The following is a 23,861-nucleotide window of genomic DNA, read 5'->3' as shown; positions in this document are numbered from 1 at the left end:
GCTGCAGGGACAGGACGACTGGTTGCAATTGAAAAAAACATGAATGCGGCCAAGTACAGAGATATCCTGGATGAAAACCTCTTCCAGAGTGCTCTGGACCTCAGACTTGGACGAAGGTTCACCTTCCAACAAGACAATGACCCTAAGAACACAGCTAAAATAACAAAGGAGTGGCTTCAGAACAACTCTGTGACCATTCTAGACTGGCCCTGACCTAAACCCAATTGAGCATCTCTGGAGACCAGAAAATGGCTGTCCACCAACGTTCACCATCCAACCTGACGGAAGTGGAGAGGATCTGCAAGGAAGAATGGCAGAGGGTCCCCAAATCCAGGTGTGAAAAACGTGTTGCATCATTCCCAACAAGACTCATGGCTGTACTAGCTCAAAAGGGTGCTTCTACTCAATACTGAGCAAAGGGTCTGAATACTTATGACCATGTGATGTGTCAGTTTTTCTTTTTTAATAAATTTGCAAAAATTTCTGCATTTGTTTTTTTTCAGTCAAGATGGGGTGCAGGTGTACTTTAATGAGAAAAAAAATAACTTTTTAGAATTTACCAAATGGCTGCAATGAAACAAAGAGTGAAACATTTAAAGGAGTCTGAATACTTTCCGTACCCACTGTACATAGGACAAAAGTGACCAGGGTCTGCTATATATTTGGGAATTGTTTTTAAAAATTCCCTTAGATTTATTACCATCATCACTTTCTTCACAAGTGACACTTCTGCTACCTGCAAAGTGGAAAGAGCCAACAATGATTCCAGACATGCCATAACGGGTCACGTTTGAGGAATTGGGGCATTCAGGTTATGGCTTGTGAAAAAGTGGAAAAGGTAAGATGTGCAGCTATCAATGTGAAGAAGGGGACATGAGAGCTCACCTTCTTAGATAAATACTTCTGTTTAGGGACAATGTTGGTAATTCTTGGTTTATGGTCAAGGGCCTCTCTGTTTTCTAGATGTTTGACTTTGTATATTCTGACAAGCCAATGTTCTGAAGTGAAAGCTTCTTCCAAATGTTTGAACTTGATGTCTTTATTCCCAATTTCTGCATTACGAGTACGATCGAAGCCCGGAGGGGTTCTAAAGTCTAACTGCAAGCCAAGGAAGAAAAAAACCAAACGTTAATAAAGAGGAAATCACAGTTATTTGTATTAAAGTCCACACAGATTGTAGCTGTACCGATCATCACTGTTAATTTGAGTCACAACTTATTTTTCATCTCACCTTGGGATGTGCAAAAGTAGATCCCAAGATCACAGAATAAAACGCAAAAGGTAAGGTAGATATTCTGCTTACCAAAATGTATCTGTGGCTAGATTCATATTGTGCCTACTGTCGGGCATATACACTCAGGAGATATGTGCTAACAGTGGCCATAGGCAAGAGGGCTAGGCGTCTGTCCACTATGTACATTAATTATGTGTATATTTGTATATAAATCCTGTGTTAAGTTTCTGCCCTTTCTTACATAATAAAAAGCTGTATGCTGAAGCACACCCCAGACAAAGGCCGGAAGAACACATTTTTGAAGACCTATGATTATATTCTCTCCTCCCAAAGAATTATTCCTACCCAGAAAAAAAAGACTTATATGCTCAAAAAGAAAGACTTTGTGCAGTAACGCTGTAGTTACCTGCATTTCACCAAACCGATAGTATGACATTTTGTACATCAGACAGTTGAGCAGTGTTGGAGAGCCGGCTTTGTCCACTCGAAATTCACCTTGAGGTGTAAAATAATCACTTTCCTATTCAAAAGAGAAAAATGAAACAATTTACCATTATTTTACACTTTTAGTGAAGTAAACAATTTTCCATTGGCAACAACCCTCCTTTCCCCATAAAACTAAAAATTGCTCAAAGCAAAAACGGAAAAAAAACCACACAAAACAAAAAGCTGATATTTATATATAAAAGGTTTCTAGATGCTTTGAAACTGGAGATACTAGTCATAATATAAGCAGATTCTTTATTGGATGGGGATCAGTCAATCTTTAGACTAGCTTGAAATCGCTAGTTATGGAAAACAAACAGAAAACTTTGAAAAACTGGGGTATAGGGTCCCTTTAACAGTCAAGACTCTAAATGCTTCTCTAGCCTGTCATTCCCATTTTCTTACCCGGATATCCTTCGGATGCTCTCCTTCCGCTATCCTAACCATCCAGAGAAACTTGTTGATGTCATCGCCAGAGTACCCAATCACTCCTCCAAAGATAATCAGCACATAATCTACATCCAGGCTGCGCATGATTTCATAAGCTGCCGACTCGTTTGAAGACATAGCTTTTCCTACCTACAAGGAAATTTATAGACACGCAAGTCAAAAGAAAAGTAGAAAAAGTAGAGAAAAAGACCATTTATGCCTATAAGTTATATTCAGAGCCAGGACATCTGTCCGTTTTAGGGATATTCCAATTGCCCAGTATAGTCTAGTTTTCTATGTAGACTTACTGGCAATTCCCTTGGTGATGGTAGGGAACCCTGCACTAGGAGCAAACCTTAAATTGTGCATCAGGCATCTTCTAATGAAAAATAAGGGCTGCCTTCCATGGACAAGCATCTTTAGCCCATATCATAAAATTATGTGGTATCAGCATTATAGGCGCCCTATAAGACACACATACGACAGTGATACTGCTAGGAGGAAAATCTCCAATATGAAATATGGGAGGCTAAGGGGCTGATGCATCAAAGCTTTTAGGTCATAAAACTGGAGTAAAAACTTTGAAAAATAGCTTAATTTTTGAGCAGTTGCTTTTTGTGTCAGTTTCCCTCTGTTCCATTGAAATGGGTGGGATGGGATATGACCACGCATACCCATCAAATTAATAACAAATTGCTGGTGATTTGAACATCAGAAGGTTTCTGACTGGAGGAGCTTTTCTGGCGCAGCACTCACCACTTACAAGAAGAGGCACCAAATTCATTAAGTGGCATACATCTCAAATAATGTGGCGCCTTCTATTTCAGAAAGACTGGTTTGGTGCGATATTATGCCAGCCTTGATAAATTGGCCTCTAAGATCATATTTATTTAAATTACCGATTTAAATTCCTATTGCACATGGTCATTCCCAATTCATTAGTAAAGCACTGTTGGCGGTATGGACAATTCTGGCCAGAGTTAGCTTGAAGGGAAGAGGATGTCATGAAATGGTAAAATAGAGGCTTTCTTTATATAAAGCATAAAGTGAAGATATGGTGCTCATTATTAAGCAATATCCACAAACGCAGCTTTTCTGAAAAGTGAATTATTACTTTCGTACCACAGCTCAGATGCTTTCCAAATCTTAAGGACAGCAGCTTAAGGAGAGCTGATACAAGCCGTAAAGCTGACAGCTGTATTGTGGCCAGAGATCACCACGGCTGCCCTTGACCCACTTTGTGAGACAGATATAGATATATGCAGTACCTGAACTTGTTAACCCTACACTTTAGCTGGAAAAAAACACTGTCTAACAATGGACGTTAAAAGAATAAGATTAGGTTCATCATTAAGAATCCATCCATTCATACAGTTTATGATTTACTATTAAAGGGAAGCGGAAAATAACCTATTGTTTAAATCCAGTTTTTGTGTTACACGTTTTATTTTTTATCCCTTTTACAATCTAATAAGATATACAACACAATTTTTGCCATTTCCACACTGGCCATTGGGACATTTTTTTTTGCTCCAACTTACTGTGGTTTCAGGAAACAACACATGGACATAGCCACAAAGGTCAGACCCCAAACCTATCTTTTGAATTGAAGCATTTAATAAGTCTCTGCAAAGATCATTGTGAAGGGAAGAAGAGCAGAGTCAGCAGTGACAAACTACTGCGATTGGTAGATCCTGTGCTATCAGGCATTACCGGCCATTGTAATCCTGTCTCTGATCATAAGGAGCCTGCTGACAACGCTTTCTGATGGAACTAGAAGTTGGAATCTAAAGCGGCCTGTATGAAAATTGCAAGATTACTCGTTTGGTTTTTTAATGGATAAAAAAGACAAAAAAAAAAATTGGATTCAAACAATAGGTAGTTTTCTTATGATAGATTCCCTTTAAAGGTCACTGAAATATGTAGATATTGGAGCCAACACATACATCATCTAATGCCATGAGGCTTTTCAGTATGCTTACCAATGCTATATGACTATTATTCCACGTATTATTGTCTACTAGCGTTGTCCGATTAGCCATTCCTGCTATCTGGTAGCCATAATCCCACCATGACATCACACGGGCATGTTCATCAGTATTTTGCCTTAGCCAGTAGTACGCTTCTCTGAAGTCATCCAAGATGTTTCTTGTCCTGAAATGAGACTGATTAAGTCAAACAAAGAATTGCGGACAAGTAGCCAATAAGTCATCCTATTCCTTAAAAAAAAAAAATACAACAAATCACATCAAAATGGACACCCACTCCGAGTAGTATTTTGCTTCTGTGTTTAAAAGCCAGAACCTGGAATGAAACCCATGCAAAAAAACAAACCCTAAACAATACCCCCTGTAATGTAGAGATGGGTTTGTAGCAAACAAGTCATGCCAGACTAATCTAACTTCCTTCTACGATGGAATCACTGACTGGGTTGATCAGGGAAATGTGGTAGATATAATACATCTCGGCTTCGGCAAAGCATTTCATAAAGTATCTTATACTATACTTATTAAAAAAAATGGGATTCATAACTGCCTCAGTGATCTTACTCAAAGAGTGTTAATAAATGGCTGGACATTCAATTGGAAGAGTGTTTCAAGTGGGGTACTACCAGGTTCTATCCTGGCCCCAGTGTTGTTCAACATTTTTATAAATGATCTAGATGAGGGAACTGAAGGTAAACTAATCAGATTTTCAGATGATGCAAAGCTATGAGGGATAGCTAACACTAGAGAAGACAGAGAAAGGATTAAGAAGGATCTAGTAAAGCTTGAACAATGGGCAGCAACTAATAGAATGGTATTTAACAGAGAAATACAAGATTCTACATCTACAAGAAAAACAAAAATTACATATGGGAGGAATAGAACTAAGCAACAGCACGTGTGAAAAGACTTGGGTGTACTAATAGATCACAGACTGCACTTGAGTGAATAGCGTGATGCAGCAGCAAAAAAGGCAAACAGTTCTGGGATGTATTAAGAGAAGCATAGAGTCTAGATCATGTTTTATATCCCCCTTCTACTTTTCCTTGGTCAGACCTCATCTGGAATACTGTGTCCAGTTCTGAGCACCACATTTTAAAAAAGAGATTGAAAACTGGAGCAAGTTCAGAAAAGAGCAACCAGGATGGTGAGTGGGCTGAAAATTATGTCCTACAAGAAACTGTTAAAGGATCTGGGAATGTTTAGCTTGCAAAAAAGGTGGCCAAGAGGAGACTTAATAGCTGTCTACAAATATCTGAAGAGCTGTCAAAGTGTAGAGCAGGGGTGGCCCTCTATGACCCTTTATCCGTCCCCCAAGCAGATTCCCAGGGACCAGCAGCTGCATTTTGACGGACACCAGCCTTTTAATTTCTTCTTGCAGTGTTCACTGCTGAATACTGAGGCGCATGCAATGAAAGATTACATCCTGACACCAGTGCCAGCATCAGGACGTACTTTAAGGGCGGAGTTAGCTCGCGATTTGCGCGGCCCCCGAAGGATGGTATAAAAATCCAAATGGCCCTTGGCAGAAATAAGGTTCCCCACCCCTGGTGTAGAGGGATCATCCTTATTCTCACTTGCACATGGAAACACGAGAAGCAATGGGATGAAACTGAAAGGGAGAAGATACAGATTAGATATTCGAAAAAACTTTGACAGTGAGGGTGATCAAGAGTGGAACAGGCAGGCACGAGAGGTGGTGAGTTCTCCTTCAATGGAAGTCTTCATACAGAGGCTGGAGAGATCTATCCGAGATGGTTTAGTGAATCCTGAATTGAGCCGGGGGTGGACACGATGATCCTGGAGGATCCTTCCAACTCTAACATTCTACGATTCTACTGTAGCAATACACTGACTGATATATAGAAGTGGGAAAGTGGCCATAGGGTGCAAATGAGGTGCATAGTGTGACATACAAAATAATTTTTTTTTTCCCGGGCTGCAGTTTGCTATAATGATTAAAAAAAAAAAACAACAAAATAAAGAAATTAAAAATACAACAAACCACATTGTACTCACCTTCTCTGGGTTTATCGTAAAGTCTCAGACACTATTCACGGTGTCTGGCATCGGCTGCAGCAATGGAGTCACCTTAACAATATGGCAGCCAATCAATGAGCTCAGAGGGGCGTTATCATGTAGATGGAAAGGTTACACTCACGGATTGGCTACAGAGCTGTCAACACAACGTCAGCGCCGTATCCAATGCCAGACAATGGGAATTGAGATTTTTTTTTTTTATATAGCAAACTGCAGCCGGTGGAGAATCTAAATTGAAAGGAAACACCCCCTTTGATGAGGATAATGGTATTTGGGCTATTAGCAGGCACAAACTTGGTGAACAATCCTAGGTACACACCAGATTAAAAGTTCTTGTCCAGTCAAATGATACTGATGACCTAACATCTGATCAGTGAAGGTCTGATCAGTGAAGGTCCAACATCCGACAAACTCACTGATCAGCCGTTACAGGCTCTGGCGGTGGAATATACATCTAGACTGAACCTGCACTGCACAGCTCCGTTCAATGTGTAGAGGCATCTGCCGGCTACTGCTGATCAGCTGTTATTCTCTTTTAGGATAGATCGTTAATATCATAAGACCAATCAATTCCTTTAAGATTGAAACCAAACAGACTCGGTACTCACTGCCAACACATTCACACAGGAAGAAAATTAAAGGGGTATTCCCATCTCCAAAATCCTATCCCAATATGTAGTAGGTGTAATAATAATATTAGCAAATACCTACAATTAGCAATGTAGTATAGTATTTTTGATTCGCTATGTCTCTTTCCTCATGTGCAGGCATTGCAGGACCTTAGGTATCCATGGTTACATCCACTGATAAAGTGACAGTTGGTAAGCTAGCTGCTAGTAGTCGTAACCATGGATACCTAAGGTCCTGTACTGCCTGCACATGAGGTAAGTGACATAGCGAATGAAAAATACTATACTACATTTCTAATTGGAGGTATTTGCTACTACTGCTGCTGCTGCTACTGCTACTACTGCTGCTGCTGCTACTGCTACTGCTACTACTACTACATATTGGGATAGGGATTTTGGAGATGGGAATACCCCTTTAATCCTCATTCTGGTATAGTGGGCGGCAGAGACATGGAAAGGGTTCCTTCAACTACATACCCAATGCCCTGGAGCCTTGCATCAATGTATAAGAACTGTAACAATGTGAGTGAAAAGGGGGGGGGGGGGGATATGAAAACCCCTTCTCAAAGGGTGGGTCCCAGTTTTAGGAACTCAAGTAGATTAGGATGAAGAAGTATAAAGGAACTAAAAAGCCCCCTTGACTCATGCAACTGTGATCAGAAAACACATCAGGCTTCAGGGTCTTACCCATCATGGTTGTATGAGGCCAGCACCACGCTGGGACTGGAGTAGGCATTGCTGGTTACCCAAGTACAATGTACAGCAAACATCATCAACAACATCAGCATCAACATGGTGACCACGCTCTTTATGTTAGGACCCAGGCCTTCTTCGGTCTTCTCCTGCTCAGATACGTGTTTTCTCACTTTTCCAGCCTGAACAGAGACACATACAGAATTAGCAGCAGAGGTCCTGGTAGTAACTATGCCAACTGACAAGCTGCCATGATGGAAGTGCCTCTGAAGAGCCAGTAATTACCAGTGAAACACGTCAATGTCTTTTCAGGTCACAACTGTTTACATCTGATTGACTGGGACAATGCTGAGCTCTAATTCACTCTGAAAGCCCCGATAAATTGCACAAATTACAGCTTTGACTGTGTCTAAAGGCCGATTGCCTCTAATAATGGAGTTTTTTTGATTATACAAGAAAAATATATAGTTTGCAATAAGGTAAAATACATATATTCACCATTATAAGGTGACCTTAGAGAGCACCCAGCGGCATACACCACAATCATTTTCTTAAAGGAAATGTGTCACAAAAGAGAATTACCTATTGTTGAAATAGTTTGTCAAATTATCTTTATTTTCATTCCAATAATTCTACAATTTTCTCGTTAGCCCAATATTAGACTTTTACTTCTTTAGGTACATATGGACGTTAGCAGCAATAGACTGACTCCAACACTACTGAACTATAATGAGATATTCAACCCCTCTACCAACACTGTACGTTTTATGGTGTATGGTGCAGGCTCAGCAGCTGAACCCGCTTCCACACAGGGCAAGGGCCGGCTGTGTTTAACAGCCAGTATCCACCTTTAACAGCAACTGGCATTAGCTTTGATCACTGCTGCGCCAACATGGTCGTGGGGTGTTAATGGGTAGCCACGGAAAATGAGGGCTTTCCACAGACCTACATTGCTGGCAGGGTGGTACTCTTACAGTAGAGTAAGGTAGGCACACTGCAGCTATAAGGGTTGATGCTCTAGGGTAATTATGTTGTAGATGGCGAGGAAACCAGGCACTCCAATACAAGATGCAATTTTAGACGTTTATTTCATAAATCATCAGAAAAGTCTGTGTGCACTGGGCCAATGTTTTGGTCACATGACCTTGTTCACGGCCAAAACAGAAGTACAGACTGCTGCAGGCTGATGTGAACAAGGGGGTTACTCCTGTGAAGCTCAGCTACAGGCTTGGCTTCACAGAAGACCATGGTTTTTGCTATATACTGAAATACAATGGTATTGCAGTATATAGGTTAAGCAATCACAGTTTCAAGCTCTCTAAAGAAAAGGCTTAAAAAAATAGTCGAAGCACTCCACTTATTCCCCTATAAAATAGAAATAAAAAAAAAATGTTTGATATTGCAGCATCTGTAAAACTCCAATCAAAATATAAAAATTGTTTAATCCGTATGAAAACAGCTTAAAAAATGGCAGTTCTAGTGGTTCAAATTTTTTATTTCTGGACTTTCCCCCAAAAATGCTGACTCTGCCACACTGTCTATAGAATATGTACACTGAGAGCCTGGTGTGGGCGGGGTTAGCTTCCTCAGTTCTGCTGCATTCTACATCTAAAAGCTCTGATTATGTGAGAACGGCTGCACCCAGTAACCTGAGTAATACATCTTTGGATTCAGGGTCTCTTTGCCTACATTATGCTGCTCTCACATGAGGTAGCAAAAACCTGCTGACAGATTCTAAGTGCATGTGTTGCATATATAAATATATCGGCCAAATAAGCTTTCAGCCGATATCTGACCTGTATGGCCAGCTTTACACTCAGATGGTAAAATGCAGCACAAAAAAAATAATCCAATATTTCACAGATAAAGGTCAGAATGTCACACTAAGGGAATACAGTGAACCTGGATCACTAAAAGGTAGGGGGGACTGAAAAATCCCTGGTTTGCAGACATATCACTCAGAAATGAACCATTGATTTGAAGGTCAGTAACATAAACCTCTTTGGGACTTCAGAAGAATTGTAAATGCTCACACACCACTCATTTGATACCATCTTTGATGCCAGAATAGAACATTTCTTTTTAACACCTTCCTCACATGGCTATTTTCAGTTTTGCGTTTTTTTCCTTTCCTTCCAAGAGCCATAACTTTTTTTGCTTTTCTATCCACTTAGCCATATGAGGGCTTGTTATTTGAAGGACAAGCTGTACTTTTGAGTAGCACCATTCAATTTATCACGTGATGTATTGGAAAGCGGGAAAAAAATTTCAAGTGCGACGAAAATGCGAATAAACAAAAAGTGCAATTCCACTTTTTTTTTTTTTTTAATGTTCAATATATGGTAAACGTGATTCTTCAGGTCTGTATGAATACGGCGATACCAAACACAGATATATATATTTTTTTATTTTCGCAGTCAAAAAATAAAAAAATAAAAAAAAATAGCTCATGTCGCCATTTCCCAAGACCTGAAACATTTTCAATTTTTGGTCAATGAAGCTTCCTGAGGGATTGTTTTTTGCAACCAAATCTGATACCATTTTGGAGTATATATATTTTTTCATCACCTTTTATTTATTAATTTTTTTTGCAGTGTTGCAGCGGCCAAAAAAAAAATTAATTCTGGAGTTTCAATTTTTTCTCATTACGCGCTCTAGTCGGGTTATTGAATTTTATATTCTGATAGATCGGACTTATTTTTAATGGGGGTTATTTTAACTTTTTTTATTCATATTTCACATTTTTTATTTTCTATTAGGTTAGTCCCCTTAGGGGACTTAACCTGCTATCATCCGATCACTTGTACTATACACAACAATATCACAGTACTGCTGAGTATAGTGAAAATCACGATCTCCTATGGACACCAGCTACAGGCTGGCTTTCACAGGAGTATCATGTCAGCCACAGGGATCTTCAGCAGACCCCTGACCATAATGACAACCCATTGATGCCCCACGATTGTGCTATGGAGGCGCAGACTGTCGCGTAAAACACCCCCGCTGGTGTGCAGTAATTGCACGCAACATTTAACTGCTCCACCCGCAACCAATAGAGGTAGATGATGAGGAATATCACAGCCATCATAAAATTTAGCACTAAGAAAGGGTCATCTGAAACTGTATGGTGGTGTATATAAAAAAATAAAAAAATTTAATGGGAACCATAATGCTAATTCTGCTTGTATTCTAATCAACCAGTGGGGAACATCCATAAACACAAACCCATGGCACGGATCGACTACGTCTGCTCTTGCCTTGGCATCACACGGGTTAAGCTGAACTCCTCGGATGTGGTGCTGCTCTTGCAGACGGCGGCAGCTATACCCAGGCGACCTCTCCGCAGACTAGGGCTCAGAATGTAACACTTACACAGCAGCAGGCAATCTAGCTTTCACCCGCTGAGTGGCAACCAGCATGGAAAATAATCTGACATTCAAAACGATAATTGTATAATCAAAATTGTTATTCCCCCGCATCCACCGCCTAACCAAGGAGTTTTATTTTGTCAAGTAATTAAAAGTAGGAAAAAAACGCGAATTGCCATTGTCTGCACTTCATTACCTTACTTCTTATAGTGGTGGTTACACAATGCAGAGATTAAACACTGCCTGCAACTTCACATCAATTACAGCTAGCCATGCTTATCGGGAAGGAAGCCGTGAATCAATGGAAAGCAGATAAGTCTGCAGCAGAATTACATCTTTTAAATATTTTTAAAGAGAAGGTTAAAGCGGCTAAATGTTCTTTATGACAGCGCTTCCGATCACGGTTACTTAGATGCGGTATCATTTAATTGCTTGGGGACATAAGCAAGGTATTTGCTTGGATCATAAAGGTTTTAGCTTGGCTCTTCCAGATCAGTCTTACAATGGATGGTCTATTGTTGGATTCAGTCATGGTGTCTTATCGTTTGGGTAGAATTAATAGTAATGCATACATGTCATGCCTCCAATGTAAATGTGAATAAAGCATAGAGGTGGCCAGACACGTAGAACAGCAGCTGAACAAACCTGGTGAATGATGAATGTGGTCAGTGAACCAGTGGTTGAGAGGACGGCCTAGACAATAGAGGCCACTGATTTATTAAAGGGGTTGTTGTCCAGTGGAAAAAATTATCACCTGTCAATGGGGTAGGTGATCATATGCTGATTGATGGGGGTCTGACTGAACACCGATCAGAACAGGGCTCTTTATCCTGTTATAGAATTGAATGTACATAACTGATCATTGCTCCATTCTGTTCTTATAGGGCTCCTGACCCCTGAAATTAATGGAGTGTCAGAAAGGTGCCCGCCTGCCAGGCCATTTTGTAAAGGAGATAAAGAACACCCAAAGATCACCGATCCTTTGGACAGATAATAAAATAGTTTTCATTCGATCACCCCTTTAAGGACTAAAATACATCAACTCTAGAGGGGGTTAAAACAAACGAGAGCACAACAAAGGAGACATTTCTCACAAGAATATAACTGCGGCAAACAAATTACCTTATCATAAAGGTTTCCTGAATTTCTTTTATCGTCCTCGTCACTGCTGTCTTCTATTGGCGGATTTTCTCTTTTCATGTCATCACCCAAATAATGTTCAAAGACATTGGAGAAAGCAATAGCAGAAAGCATGCAGACCACGGGAGTCAAGGTTAACATCAAACGGACCATCACACCGGCAAAATATACTGCACTGATGGCATACAGAGCAACTGCGGAGAAAAGGGGAAAAAAGGTATCTTAAACTGTGGCACTAATAACAGGATAAACAGCCACAGCACGACACGCCGCCTAGAAGAGACTCCCTCGCCGACTGTAAGAACTTCTGAATTGTAACCATATTACAGGGCTACGTGAGCGAAATAACCGTATAAATCTCCAACATACACAAATGGCACATAAGGGGTCTTGGCACCAGGGGCCAGCAGAGCAGGGGTCCACATGCCTTTGAGAATATATACTGAACTACACAGAAGATGCTGGTCCTGCTCAGCAACCATTAGGAAGACTAAGTGCTGGCATTAAAGGGTTGCATTGGATTATACAATAATGGTCTCCAAGCAGGGAGCATGACAAAGCAACTTATACTTGCTGGGAAATATCCCACCGCTCCAGCGCAGCCGTTCAGTGGTCCTGGAGAAACTGGAGCCAGGTTTTGGTTTCCCCATCTGAGGGCAGCAGAATACAGGGACAGAGACTCTAATTCCAGCAGTGTTTCACTTCCTAAGCTTTCTGCTGTAGTTTAGATAAATCACTATTTTATCTCCTGCTGCTCTGCTGGTCCGCTCAGTGATGGCCTCCTGCAAGTAGTCCTCAATATTCTTATGCATTGTCCCCCTCGCCTCCCAAGGAAAGGCAGCTTTCTGGCTATGCACAGTGTAGGCAGAAAGCTGTGTGCAGGTGGCCTGTTCAGAGGTTACACAACGCACATCACTGAGAGGACAAGCAGAGCTGTAGCAGATAAAACTGTGATTACAAGAAGCCCTGGTAAGTGACAAAGCGCTGGAATCAGGGTCTCTGCTCCTAGAATTGTAGTAAACACATGGTGATCCTCTCTGATTGCATGCAGTGACCATGTGAGTCTGACTTGTTCAACAAACCAGTCTGGAAGGGTCCCATGCCATACATGCAGGCATCACACTTACAGTGACTGGCTGCAGCAATCACATACACACAGTCGACATATCGCTACAGCACAATTAACCGGTAGGACACCTTGAGTGGTGGTGATGGGAGATTTTCAGGTAATTATAAATGGTTTTGTTATTTTATTACATTCACTGCTTTGGATAAAAAAAAAAATACATAAGCTAGAAAATTACTAATTGAGTGGTAAATCATACCTGAAACAGCAATATATTAAGTACATGAAAGCTCAGACATAAAAGTCCTGGACACTGTTCTCTGATAAGATCACAGATGGTTACATGGTTTGTGCATCTATAGACTCCTTGGTGCACGGACCCCGGGTCTATCCTTGGATCTGCAGCCTCTTCGGCTCTACTTGCAGATCGTCATGAGTTAAGCTGACGGGGCATCACATTCTCATCGATCTCAACGCCATTACCGTCAGGTTCACTTGGAGATCAAGCACTCTATAAGCACGGCGGACAGAAGCTGGAAGGCCCTGCTGATTGCTGCAGTGCCATTGTCCCTTCAGTGTAAAGTACGAGGATCTCTACACAGACTTGTGTCAATGATAGGATTACGGGTTCCAAAGAGGAATATAACAAAACATCCATACATGGGCTGCTTGGAAATTAAAGAGGAATTATGCATGTGACTTAATGCAGAAGCATGGTGAGAAAGTTGTTTGCTTCTAAGGGGCAAAATGTCCATACTGAGAGAGACCGAGGTCTATAAAGCTGGTACGTCAGTGCATGGCAGCCGTCTGGCTCTATGCTGAGGAGCTACAGGTGCAGCTCACAAAATTAGAATATCATCAAAAAAATAATTTCAGTTCCTCAATACAAAAAGTGAAACTCATTATATAGAGTAATTACAACCAGAGTGATCTATTTCAAGTGTTTATTTCTGGTAATGCTGGCGATTATGGCTTACAGCCAATGAAAACACAAAAGTCATTATCTCAGTAAATTAGAGTAATTGACAAAAAAAAACCACCTGCAAAGGCTTCCTAAGCATTTAAAAAGGTCCCTTAGTCTGTTTCAGTAGGCTCCACAATCATGGGGAAGACTGCTGACTTGACAGATGTCCAGAAGGCAGTCATTGACACACTCCACAAGGAGGGTAAGCCACAAAAGGTCATTGCTAAAGAAGCTGGCTGTTCACAGAGTGCTGTATCCAAGCATACTAACCCTTTCGCAACCTTGGGTTTTGTCGTTTTTGCTTTTTCGTTTTTTGCTCCCCTTGTTCCCAGAGCCATAGCGTTTTTATTTTTTTGGACAATATGGCCGTGTGAGGGCTTATTTTTTGCGGGACAAGTTGTACTTTTCAACGCCATTACTAGTTTTACCATATCGTGTACGGGAAAAAATATCCAAATGCGGTAAAATTGCAAAAAAGTGCAATACCACAGTTGTTTTTTTTTTTTTTACCACGTTCACTGTATGCTAAAACTGACCTGCCATTCTTATTCTCCAGGTCATTACGAGTGCGTAGACACCAAACATGTATAGGTTCTTTTATATTTAAGTGGTGAAAAAAAATTCCAAAATTTGTTAATTTTTTTTTAAAAAAAATAGCGCCATTTTCCGAGACCTGTAGCGTCTCCATTTTTCGTGATCTGGGGCTGGGTGAGGGCTTATTTTTTGCGCACCGGGCTGACTTTATTGATAACATTTTGGGGTAGATCCGATGTTTTGATCGCCCGGTTATTGCATTTTATTGCAATGTTGCGGCGACCAAAAAACATAATTCTGGCGTTTAGAATTTTTTTCTCGTTACACCGTTTACCGATCGGATTAATTCTTTTTTTATATTGATAGATGGGGCGAGTCTGAACGCGGCGATACCAAATATGTCTATGTATGTTTTTTTTTAATATATTTTATTTTGAATGGGGCGAAAGGGGGGTGATTTAAACTTTTATATTTTTAAAAACTTTTTTTTTTCACTTACTGCATGCTTCAATTGTCTCCATAGGAGACTAGAAGCAGCAGTTGTCTGATCGGCTCTGCTACATACAGGGGACCAGCAGATCCCCTGTATGCAGCAGAAATGGTCCTGTGCTATGAGCGCCGACCACTAGGTGGCGCTCATAGCGACCAGATCATGACAACCACAGGCGTCTGCTGCAGACCCTGGATTGTCATGCCCACCCATCGGTGACCCGCGATCACGTGAGTGACGGGGTTGCCGATGGGCGGGGCTTATGACGCGCAACCCAGAAGCGCACGTTAAATGCCGCTGTCGGAGATTGACAGCGGCATTTAACATGTTAACAGCCGCGGGTGGATCGCGATTCCACCCGCGGCTGTTGCGGGCACATGTGCGTACTAATACGGCATGGGTTGTAAAGGGGTTAATGGTAAGTTGAGTGGAAGGAAAAACTGTGGTAGAAAAAGGTGCACAAGCAACCGGGCTAACTGCAGCCTTGAAAGGATTGTTAAGAAAAGGCCATTCAAAAATTTGGGGGAGATTCACAAGGAGTGGACTGCTGCTGGAGTCACTGCTTCAAGAGCCACCACACACAGACTTATCTAGGACATGGGCTACAAGTGTCACATTCCTTGTGTCAAGCCACTCAAGACCAATAGACAACGCCAGAAGCGTCTTACCTGGGCCAAGGAGAAAAAGACCTGGATTGTTGCTCAGTGGTCTGAGGTGTTGTTTTCAGATGAAAGTAAATTTTGGATTTCATTTGGAAATCAAGGTCCCAGAGTCTGGAGGAAGAGTGGAGAGGCCACAATCCAAGGTGCTTGAGGTCTATTGTGAAGTTTCCACAATCAGTGATGGTTTGGGGAGCCATGTCATCGGCTGGTGTGGGTCCGCTGTGTCAAGACCAAAGTCAGCGCAGCCGTCTACCAGGAAATTTTAGAGCACTTCATGCTTCCCTCTGCCGACAAGCTTTTTGGAGATGGAAATTTCATTCTCCAGCAGGACTTGGCACCTGTCCACACTGCCAAAAGTACCAATACCTGGTTTACAAACAACAGTATCACTGTGCTTGATTGGCCAGCAAGCTCGCCTGACCTTAACCCCATAGAGAATCTATGGGGTATTGTCAAGAGGAAGATGAGAGACACCAGATCCAACAATGCAGACGAGCTGAAGGCTGCTATCAAAGTAACCCGGGCTTCCATAACACCTCAGCAGTGCCACAGGCTGATCGCCTCCATGCCACATTGCCGCATTGATGCAGTAATTGATGCAAAAGGAGCCCCGACCAAGTATTGAGTGCATTTACTGAACATACATTTCAGTAGGCCAACATTTCGGATTTTAAAAACATTTTTCAAGCTGGTGTTATAAAATATTCTAATTTACTGAGATAATGACGTTTGTGTGTTTTCATTGGCTGTAAGGCATAATCATCAACATTAACAGAAATAAACACTTGAAATAGATCACTCTGTTTATAATGACTATATACGAGTTTTACTTTTTGTATTCAAGAACTGAAATAAATTAACTTTTTGATGATATTCTAATATAGTGAGAAGCACCTGTATATAACCTCTATGAACTGCTGTAGGAGACTCTGCGCAAAGGGCTATGCTAGGAGACAGGAGTCACAAAAACTAGAAGTAGTGTGTAGTACCTACCAAACACTCGCTCATCATTGATATTCTTTATACAGAACCAAAGCCCTGCAGGAAAGGTACAGACTAATATATGAAGGTCAAAGAAGAAGGAGACCCAAGTCGTTGGCTGATGTTCTGATACCGATGCGATGATGGGGATGTGAATTTTGGCATACCTATTAAGAGGAAAAAGAATAAAAAATAAAAACCACAAGAACAGTTATCAATATTGACAGCTTGAATAGTCATAACGATTAAAATGGATCATATAGGAGAGAGGAGGACAACATCAGGCTCATGAGCACTTGTGGTTTGACATTTACTTATCAGTAAGAAGGTTCTTCCCATTACACAAGGAACTGAAGGTGCAGATTATCATTACATGAGCGGATCCAGCAGTGTAACTATCAATTTGTAATTCACATTTCTCCATGTGAACATAGCTGCCAAGAAGCAAACGCTGGAGTCACTGAACCCGATGTTAATAATGACCTCCTAAACACAGACTAAACTGTTTGGCCATTGGTAAAGCACTAAGCTGCCGGTAATGTCGCAGTGAGGTATACAGACAGCGCTGATTACCATTTCATTCCAAAAACGTTTTAGAAAACACCTGCCAAACGCTTGGATACCATACACATCTAACAAGGGACGTGCCTTGCCATTTTACAGGTCAGCTTACTGTCCAGATGTCGGATCCTCCCCGGCTGTAGAGCCAGGGAAACGCAGGGTCTCCAGCCAACTACCGGTAATGCAATATATCGCAGGCTGGCCACAGAATCCGGACCAGACCGCATATACTGAAACATTAACTTTTCATTTTGTGTGTTCATTATTGGTCTAATATGTTCTGTAGATACAGAGAGATCATAACTATTTACCAAGAAACTAATCGGTTAAAAATCCTTCTACAGAATCGCAAAGTGTCCCTGATGTTAATGCCTGAATGTACAGCTCCGTTACAGTCTTACCGGACCTGACTGATTAGTATACGGCATTTCTCAGTAGAAAACCCCTTTAGGCAAACAGTTTGAATAATGAAATATACATTTTCAGACTCTTCCGCTGAACTTACCCTGTATCCCAAAGGGAATAAAATCGTCCACTCCAAGGAGCAATGTACCCTGGAAAATAAAATCCCACATATTAAACTAAAGTACACAATGCAAAAAAGGGAAATAAAAAAATGTAAATGTGAAAAATAACAAAACAGAAAAACCTCAATTATAAACTGTTAGAACCTACGCCAAGATTGGAAATAAGCCGATAACCTTGTATCTAGCCCCTCAGATATTTTCTGCAGGTGTCCGTATGGACGGTTTTCAATTTAGGCTATAACATGAATGATCTACCTTTAGCGTGTGCATGAGAAAAACCTGACAGTGCAGCAAAGGACCCGCAAAAGGCATGAGTGTTTGCAAATGGGGTAGTCTTCCTTTTCGAATAGACCCTCATTTGGCTAAATATGCCATTATGTGGCAAGGTCTTAGGACTTAATCCTACAGTGGTGGCCCACAGGATACATTTTCCCCAGAGGAGCCCTGCCTGGCCTAAAAGTCTCCCTACACACGAGCATTGACCCAGTGGTCCCTAGAGCTGTTTAGGCATTTCATGGGGCATGCATTTTCTGTGGCCCATACTGCAGAGTGTTTATTTTTTTCATTATATACCTTTTTTTGGAACAGCACACTCTACAACACATTTTCACACCACGTTTTATGGAACACTGACATATGCTGGCCCAAAAGAGATCAAAAATGGTCCTTTTGGCCTCTGTTGGGTTAATGTGACATTTGTGTGAACATCCAGACGGTTTCCTGGCCTATATGCTATGCAAAGAAAATGATGTCAGCTGAATCATGCTGCCCAAAACACATGTAGCATAAATCTGAGCCGGTCTGTGAAATATTCCACCAGGTATGTTTTTTCTGAAACACTACGGTGTTTGAGAAAATATAGTTTGGAGATCCAGCCATGGTGGAGAAGAAAATAGGTGGAGAGAAAACTAGTCCGTGGCCACTTTCGTCCGGCTTCTCCCCACACCACTGCAGGTGATTGACAGGTGTTTTGCCATGTACACACGTGGGAGACACCTGTCTATCATCTGGAGTGGTGTGTGATTGGTCAAACTGTATTTTCTCTTAAATAAAAGCCTTTTGTACAGCCAAGCATGTGGTTTGGGCAGCATGAAACAAGTGACAGCTTTTAATAATTATGTTATTGCTTACATTTTAGAATGGAAAACTAACATGTCCCAACAGAAGTATAAGACAGGCAATATTTAAGTGGGAGATTTTTTCAAAAAGAACTATCTCCATCTACAGTTCTCCAGGAGATAAACACTGTGGAGCACAATTTAGACTCTGGAAATATTAACAATTGTCCGGTGAGGAAAAGCCGTGCTGCTCAGAGTTCATTTATCTTCATATCACCATTTAGGCAAACCGTCAGCTGGGGAGAGGAGCTGGAAATGCTAAGGAGATGGCCGTGGAGTGCTTCCTATGCCTTACTATCCACAGCTCTCTCCCCAGCTGAAGGTTGCTCTAATTGCGATGAATAAAAGATAAATGAAGTCGGTGAGTGCTGCCGTCTTTCATCTCTGCAATATTGTTACGTAAAACCACCACCACAATGGAAAAACAGCATTTTTATAACAGTTTGATCAGGGTAATAACATCAGCAGAAATGCGAGAGATTGTAGACCTTACCCAATTTAAAGGGTTCATCAAGTATACAAGTTGATCCTAATTGATAGGATAGGGAATAAGCACATGATCCCTGGGGGTCCAACTGTTGGGAACCCTGGCAATCTAGAGAAAGAGGTTTTGCAGGATGGAGCGGAGGTGGAGCATACGAGTGTTGGCAGGGTACAGGGCTCAGCTTTCTCTGGCAGTTCTGTAGACCGTAAATGGAGCGGAGAGGTGTATATTTGCCCTGCCAGTCAGACACCCAATCGATCAATAACTTATCCCACAGCCCATCAATGGGGGATAATTTATATACTTTATACAACTTCTTAAAAAGTGTAATGCAGGCAGATGCATCTTAGAAGGGATAACCATCAAATAGTTGTTGTGGTCTAAGGATAAAAGTCAGGTGGAAAAGGAAAAAATAGATAATCTATATATTTAACAATTATGTCCCAAACAAATGGTACCAGAAATCCTACCGATCCCATCTGTATTATACCTATATAATACATAGCCTATACAAAGGATTTGTCAGGAGAAGGACCAGGATAGGAGTGTTTTCCCAGCATTACTAGATCTCAGATACGGCACACGGCTTATACTCGGCACGGCGTGCAGCCTACCTGTGTAGGTTAAGTAGATAACTGTTAGGAACACGATTCCAGCAGCGAGAGACACTCCCAGAAAGAAGAGCGTCTGAAACTCCTGCTTCGTCAGCTTGTCTCGCAGGTACTGTAGTAAAGCATATGCCTGCAGCAGAGCAAACACCCCTGAAACAGACAAGGACAAGTCATTAATGGCATCTCAGCAGGATTCTGGATACAACACATTACCCTAATGCCTGAAATTGAACGGTCAATTTAAAAAATAAATTATTTAAACCATCCTGGTTTAGTCATTTTACCAAGCTGTACTGCCCATAACAGCCATATCAATTTTCCTCTCCCTACTGCAATGTTGTCAATTAAATCAATGACCATTCAGTCTTCAGCATGTCAAATATTGCCGTGGAACAGTCATGATTTATTGTGGATTTTCCCCACTCAGATCAATGACAAAGAAAATCTGCTGAAAATTACAACATTGCAGACAGTAATACAGATACGAATATGCAATTAGTTAAAAAAAATGCATGCACTTAATGGGAGCTAGCATCAGAAAATTATCTATTGTTTCTATCAGGTTTTTGCATTACATGTAATTTTACAATTTTTGGCAAGGTTAATTTATTTTCACATCACAGTCCTTATAAAAAGTAGTAATCCTGCCGTTTTCACATTGGCCACTAGGGCTTTTTATACCACTACTTTGACCTTTCAGGAAGAGTTTGCAGCCATTTCTTACTAGAGGCAGGATTACAATGAATGATAAAACCTCTATACACAGCTGATTACACAAGATCCGCCATTTACAATAGGTGAGGTCACGGCCCCCCTGCCTACACAATAACCTTTGCACACGCTCATTATAGGCTTCAATACAAAAGCTACGGTCGGAACCTGACCACTGCAGCTATGACATGTGTTGTTTCCTGAAACTCCAGAAATGTCAAGCCTATGAAAGGCACAGTGTGAAAATTGAACGATTTCTACATATTTTTTAATGCAGATTGTGATATGGTGGAAGCGAGGGGGAGGGGGAATTCCATCAGCCTACTCGCTTCCTCCCCTTCAAAAAAAAAGAATTAAAATAAATAAATTCAACTCAAAATTTGATTTGAACAATAAGTCCTTTTCGAGGTTTGGTGAAAGAAGCATCGGACAGCTGGACTGCAACGTGTCCCATCCTTTAGTGGACAGGATAAATTAGCTCCCGATAGTGGTCCCATTGAGGTTCACCCCTCCCCCTTGCAGAGAGAACATACATACCCTGGACAATAAAGAGTGCATCTCTATGGGGTCGTGGAGAAAGATATAGTGATTGACCAACAAAAGGCATCTATTGTGTATGGCCAAGCCCAATCAGAAAGAACGAGCTGTTCTGCATGTAGACGTTACTAACACATACGAAGAGACTAGAAGTGTTCATGAATATACATGAAAGTGGCAGAGAAAAAAAATAAGGTAGGTAAGAAATGAAATTCTAGCCACATGCAGTCACCGCAGCTTGTATTGAGTATCCAAACACGCGCACCACTGTATGCCAGGATCTTACCTGCAGCTGCCATGTGCTCGCTTGTACGGATGGGTTGAAATCCAACAAAGGGAATTTGCATGGATAATATTAACCCCACGATGTAAAAGGTGCTGTATGCTACAGAGGAAAAAACAAAAAAGAATAAGAAGCCATTCTCAAAAAATTCTTATTTATCACAAGAGGAATGAAATACAATTAAAAGGTGTTCTCTAATACTCCTGACTATTCTTGGTGGTGTTCTTACAACACTCCACTATTCAGCTGCTGGCAGCCCAGACAGTCTATAGACTGGAACACATCGGTCAGACTGGTTGGTGACCGCTCCCAAGTGCGGCAGATCAGTTCTTATTCAAATGACTAGGAACTGATCTGCAGCACCCAGCAGCGTCCACTAACCAGGCTGACATGAGTCCATAGACTGTTTACAGTCGGCCATTGACTGGGGGTGTCTGGTGTCATATTAACCTAGTGGACAACCCTCTTCTAATCTGGGACACTGTTCAGAACACATAAAAGAAAATAATTTAGCGTTTAATGCCTACTTCAGGTGAAGTTGCAGATGAACATCCGTTTCCATAGCTCATCGTTTCTCCTCTCCCTCCATAGATTTTTTATGAGCAGCATCTGTCATCTCATTCCTCCGTGCATTATACACGCTATACACCTCATTCCTCCGTGCATTATACACGCTATACACCTCATTCCTCCGTGCATTATACACGCTATACACCTCATTCCTCCGTGCATTATACACGCTATACACCTCATTCCTCCGTGCATTATACACGCTATACACCTCATTCCTCCGTGCATTATACACGCTATACACCTCATTCCTCCGTGCATTATACACGCTATACACCTCATTCCTCCGTGCATTATACACGCTATACACCTCATTCCTCCGTGCATTATACACGCTATACACCTCATTCCTCCGTGTATTATACACGCTATACACCTCATTCCTCCGTGTATTATACACGCTATACACCTCATTCCTCCGTGTATTATACACGCTATACACCTCATTCCTCCGTGTATTATACACGCTATACACCTCATTCCTCCGTGTATTATACACGCTATACACCTCATTCCTCCGTGTATTATACACGCTATACACCTCATTCCTCCGTGTATTATACACGCTATACACCTCATCCCTCCGTGTATTATACACGCTATACACCTCATCCCTCCGTGTATTATACACGCTATACACCTCATCCCTCCGTGTATTATACACGCTATACACCTCATCCCTCCGTGTATTATACACGCTATACACCTCATCCCTCCGTGTATTATACACGCTATACACCTCATTCCTCCGTGTATTATACACGCTATACACCTCATTCCTCCGTGTATTATACACGCTATACACCTCATTCCTCCGTGTATTATACACGCTATACACCTCATTCCTCCGTGTATTATACACGCTATACACCTCATTCCTCCGTGTATTATACACGCTATACACCTCATTCCTCCGTGTATTATACACGCTATACACCTCATTCCTCCGTGTATTATACACGCTATACACCTCATTCCTCCGTGTATTATACACGCTATACACCTCATTCCTCCGTGTATTATACACGCTATACACCTCATTCCTCCGTGTATTATACACGCTATACACCTCATTCCTCCGTGTATTATACACGCTATACACCTCATTCCTCCGTGTATTATACACGCTATACACCTCATTCCTCCGTGTATTATATACGCTATACACCTCATTCCTCCGTGTATTATACACGCTATACACCTCATTCCTCCGTGTATTATACACGCTATACACCTCATTCCTCCGTGTATTATATACGCTATACATCTCATTCCTCCGTGTATTATATACGCTATACATCTCATTCCTCCGTGTATTATATACGCTATACACCTCATTCCTCCGTGTATTATATACGCTATACACCTCATTCCTCCGTGTATTATATACGCTATACACCTCATTCCTCCGTGTATTATATACGCTATACACCTCATTCCTCCGTGTATTATATACGCTATACATCTCATTCCTCCGTGTATTATATACGCTATACACCTCATTCCTCCGTGTATTATATACGCTATACATCATTCCTCCGTGTATTTTATACGCTATATACCTCATTCCTCCGTGTATTATATACGCTATACACCTCATTCCTCCGTGTATTATATACGCTATACACCTCATTCCTCCGTGTATTATATACGCTATACATCTCATTCCTCCGTGTATTATATACGCTATACACCTCATTCCTCCGTGTATTATATACGCTATACACCTCATTCCTCCGTGTATTATATACGCTATAC

The 23,861-nt window shown here is 41.3% G+C and overlaps 1 protein-coding gene across 1 annotated transcript in view; it reads right to left on the bottom strand.

Annotated features, from left to right (window-relative positions):
• Window positions 1–23,861, bottom strand: part of STT3B (STT3 oligosaccharyltransferase complex catalytic subunit B) — a 125,037-nt gene that overhangs the window by 11,914 nt on the left and 89,262 nt on the right. The window contains exons 6-15 of the mRNA XM_073678032.1: window positions 21,537–21,635; window positions 20,006–20,152; window positions 17,768–17,816; window positions 16,714–16,868; window positions 11,987–12,198; window positions 7,491–7,678; window positions 4,132–4,303; window positions 2,126–2,299; window positions 1,641–1,754; window positions 886–1,098 (exon numbers count right to left, since the gene is read on the bottom strand). Coding sequence (XP_073534133.1) covers window positions 886–1,098; window positions 1,641–1,754; window positions 2,126–2,299; window positions 4,132–4,303; window positions 7,491–7,678; window positions 11,987–12,198; window positions 16,714–16,868; window positions 17,768–17,816; window positions 20,006–20,152; window positions 21,537–21,635 — 1,523 coding nt within the window. The remainder of the gene's footprint in view (window positions 1–885; window positions 1,099–1,640; window positions 1,755–2,125; window positions 2,300–4,131; window positions 4,304–7,490; window positions 7,679–11,986; window positions 12,199–16,713; window positions 16,869–17,767; window positions 17,817–20,005; window positions 20,153–21,536; window positions 21,636–23,861) is intronic.

The sequence above is a fragment of the Phyllobates terribilis genome, unplaced genomic scaffold (genome assembly GCF_046119375.1).
Source record: "Phyllobates terribilis strain yellow unplaced genomic scaffold, ASM4611937v1 Scaffold_4__5_contigs__length_816908805, whole genome shotgun sequence".
NCBI classification, from domain to species: Eukaryota; Metazoa; Chordata; class Amphibia; order Anura; family Dendrobatidae; genus Phyllobates; species Phyllobates terribilis.
This window is presented reverse-complemented; position numbering and strand designations above follow the sequence as displayed.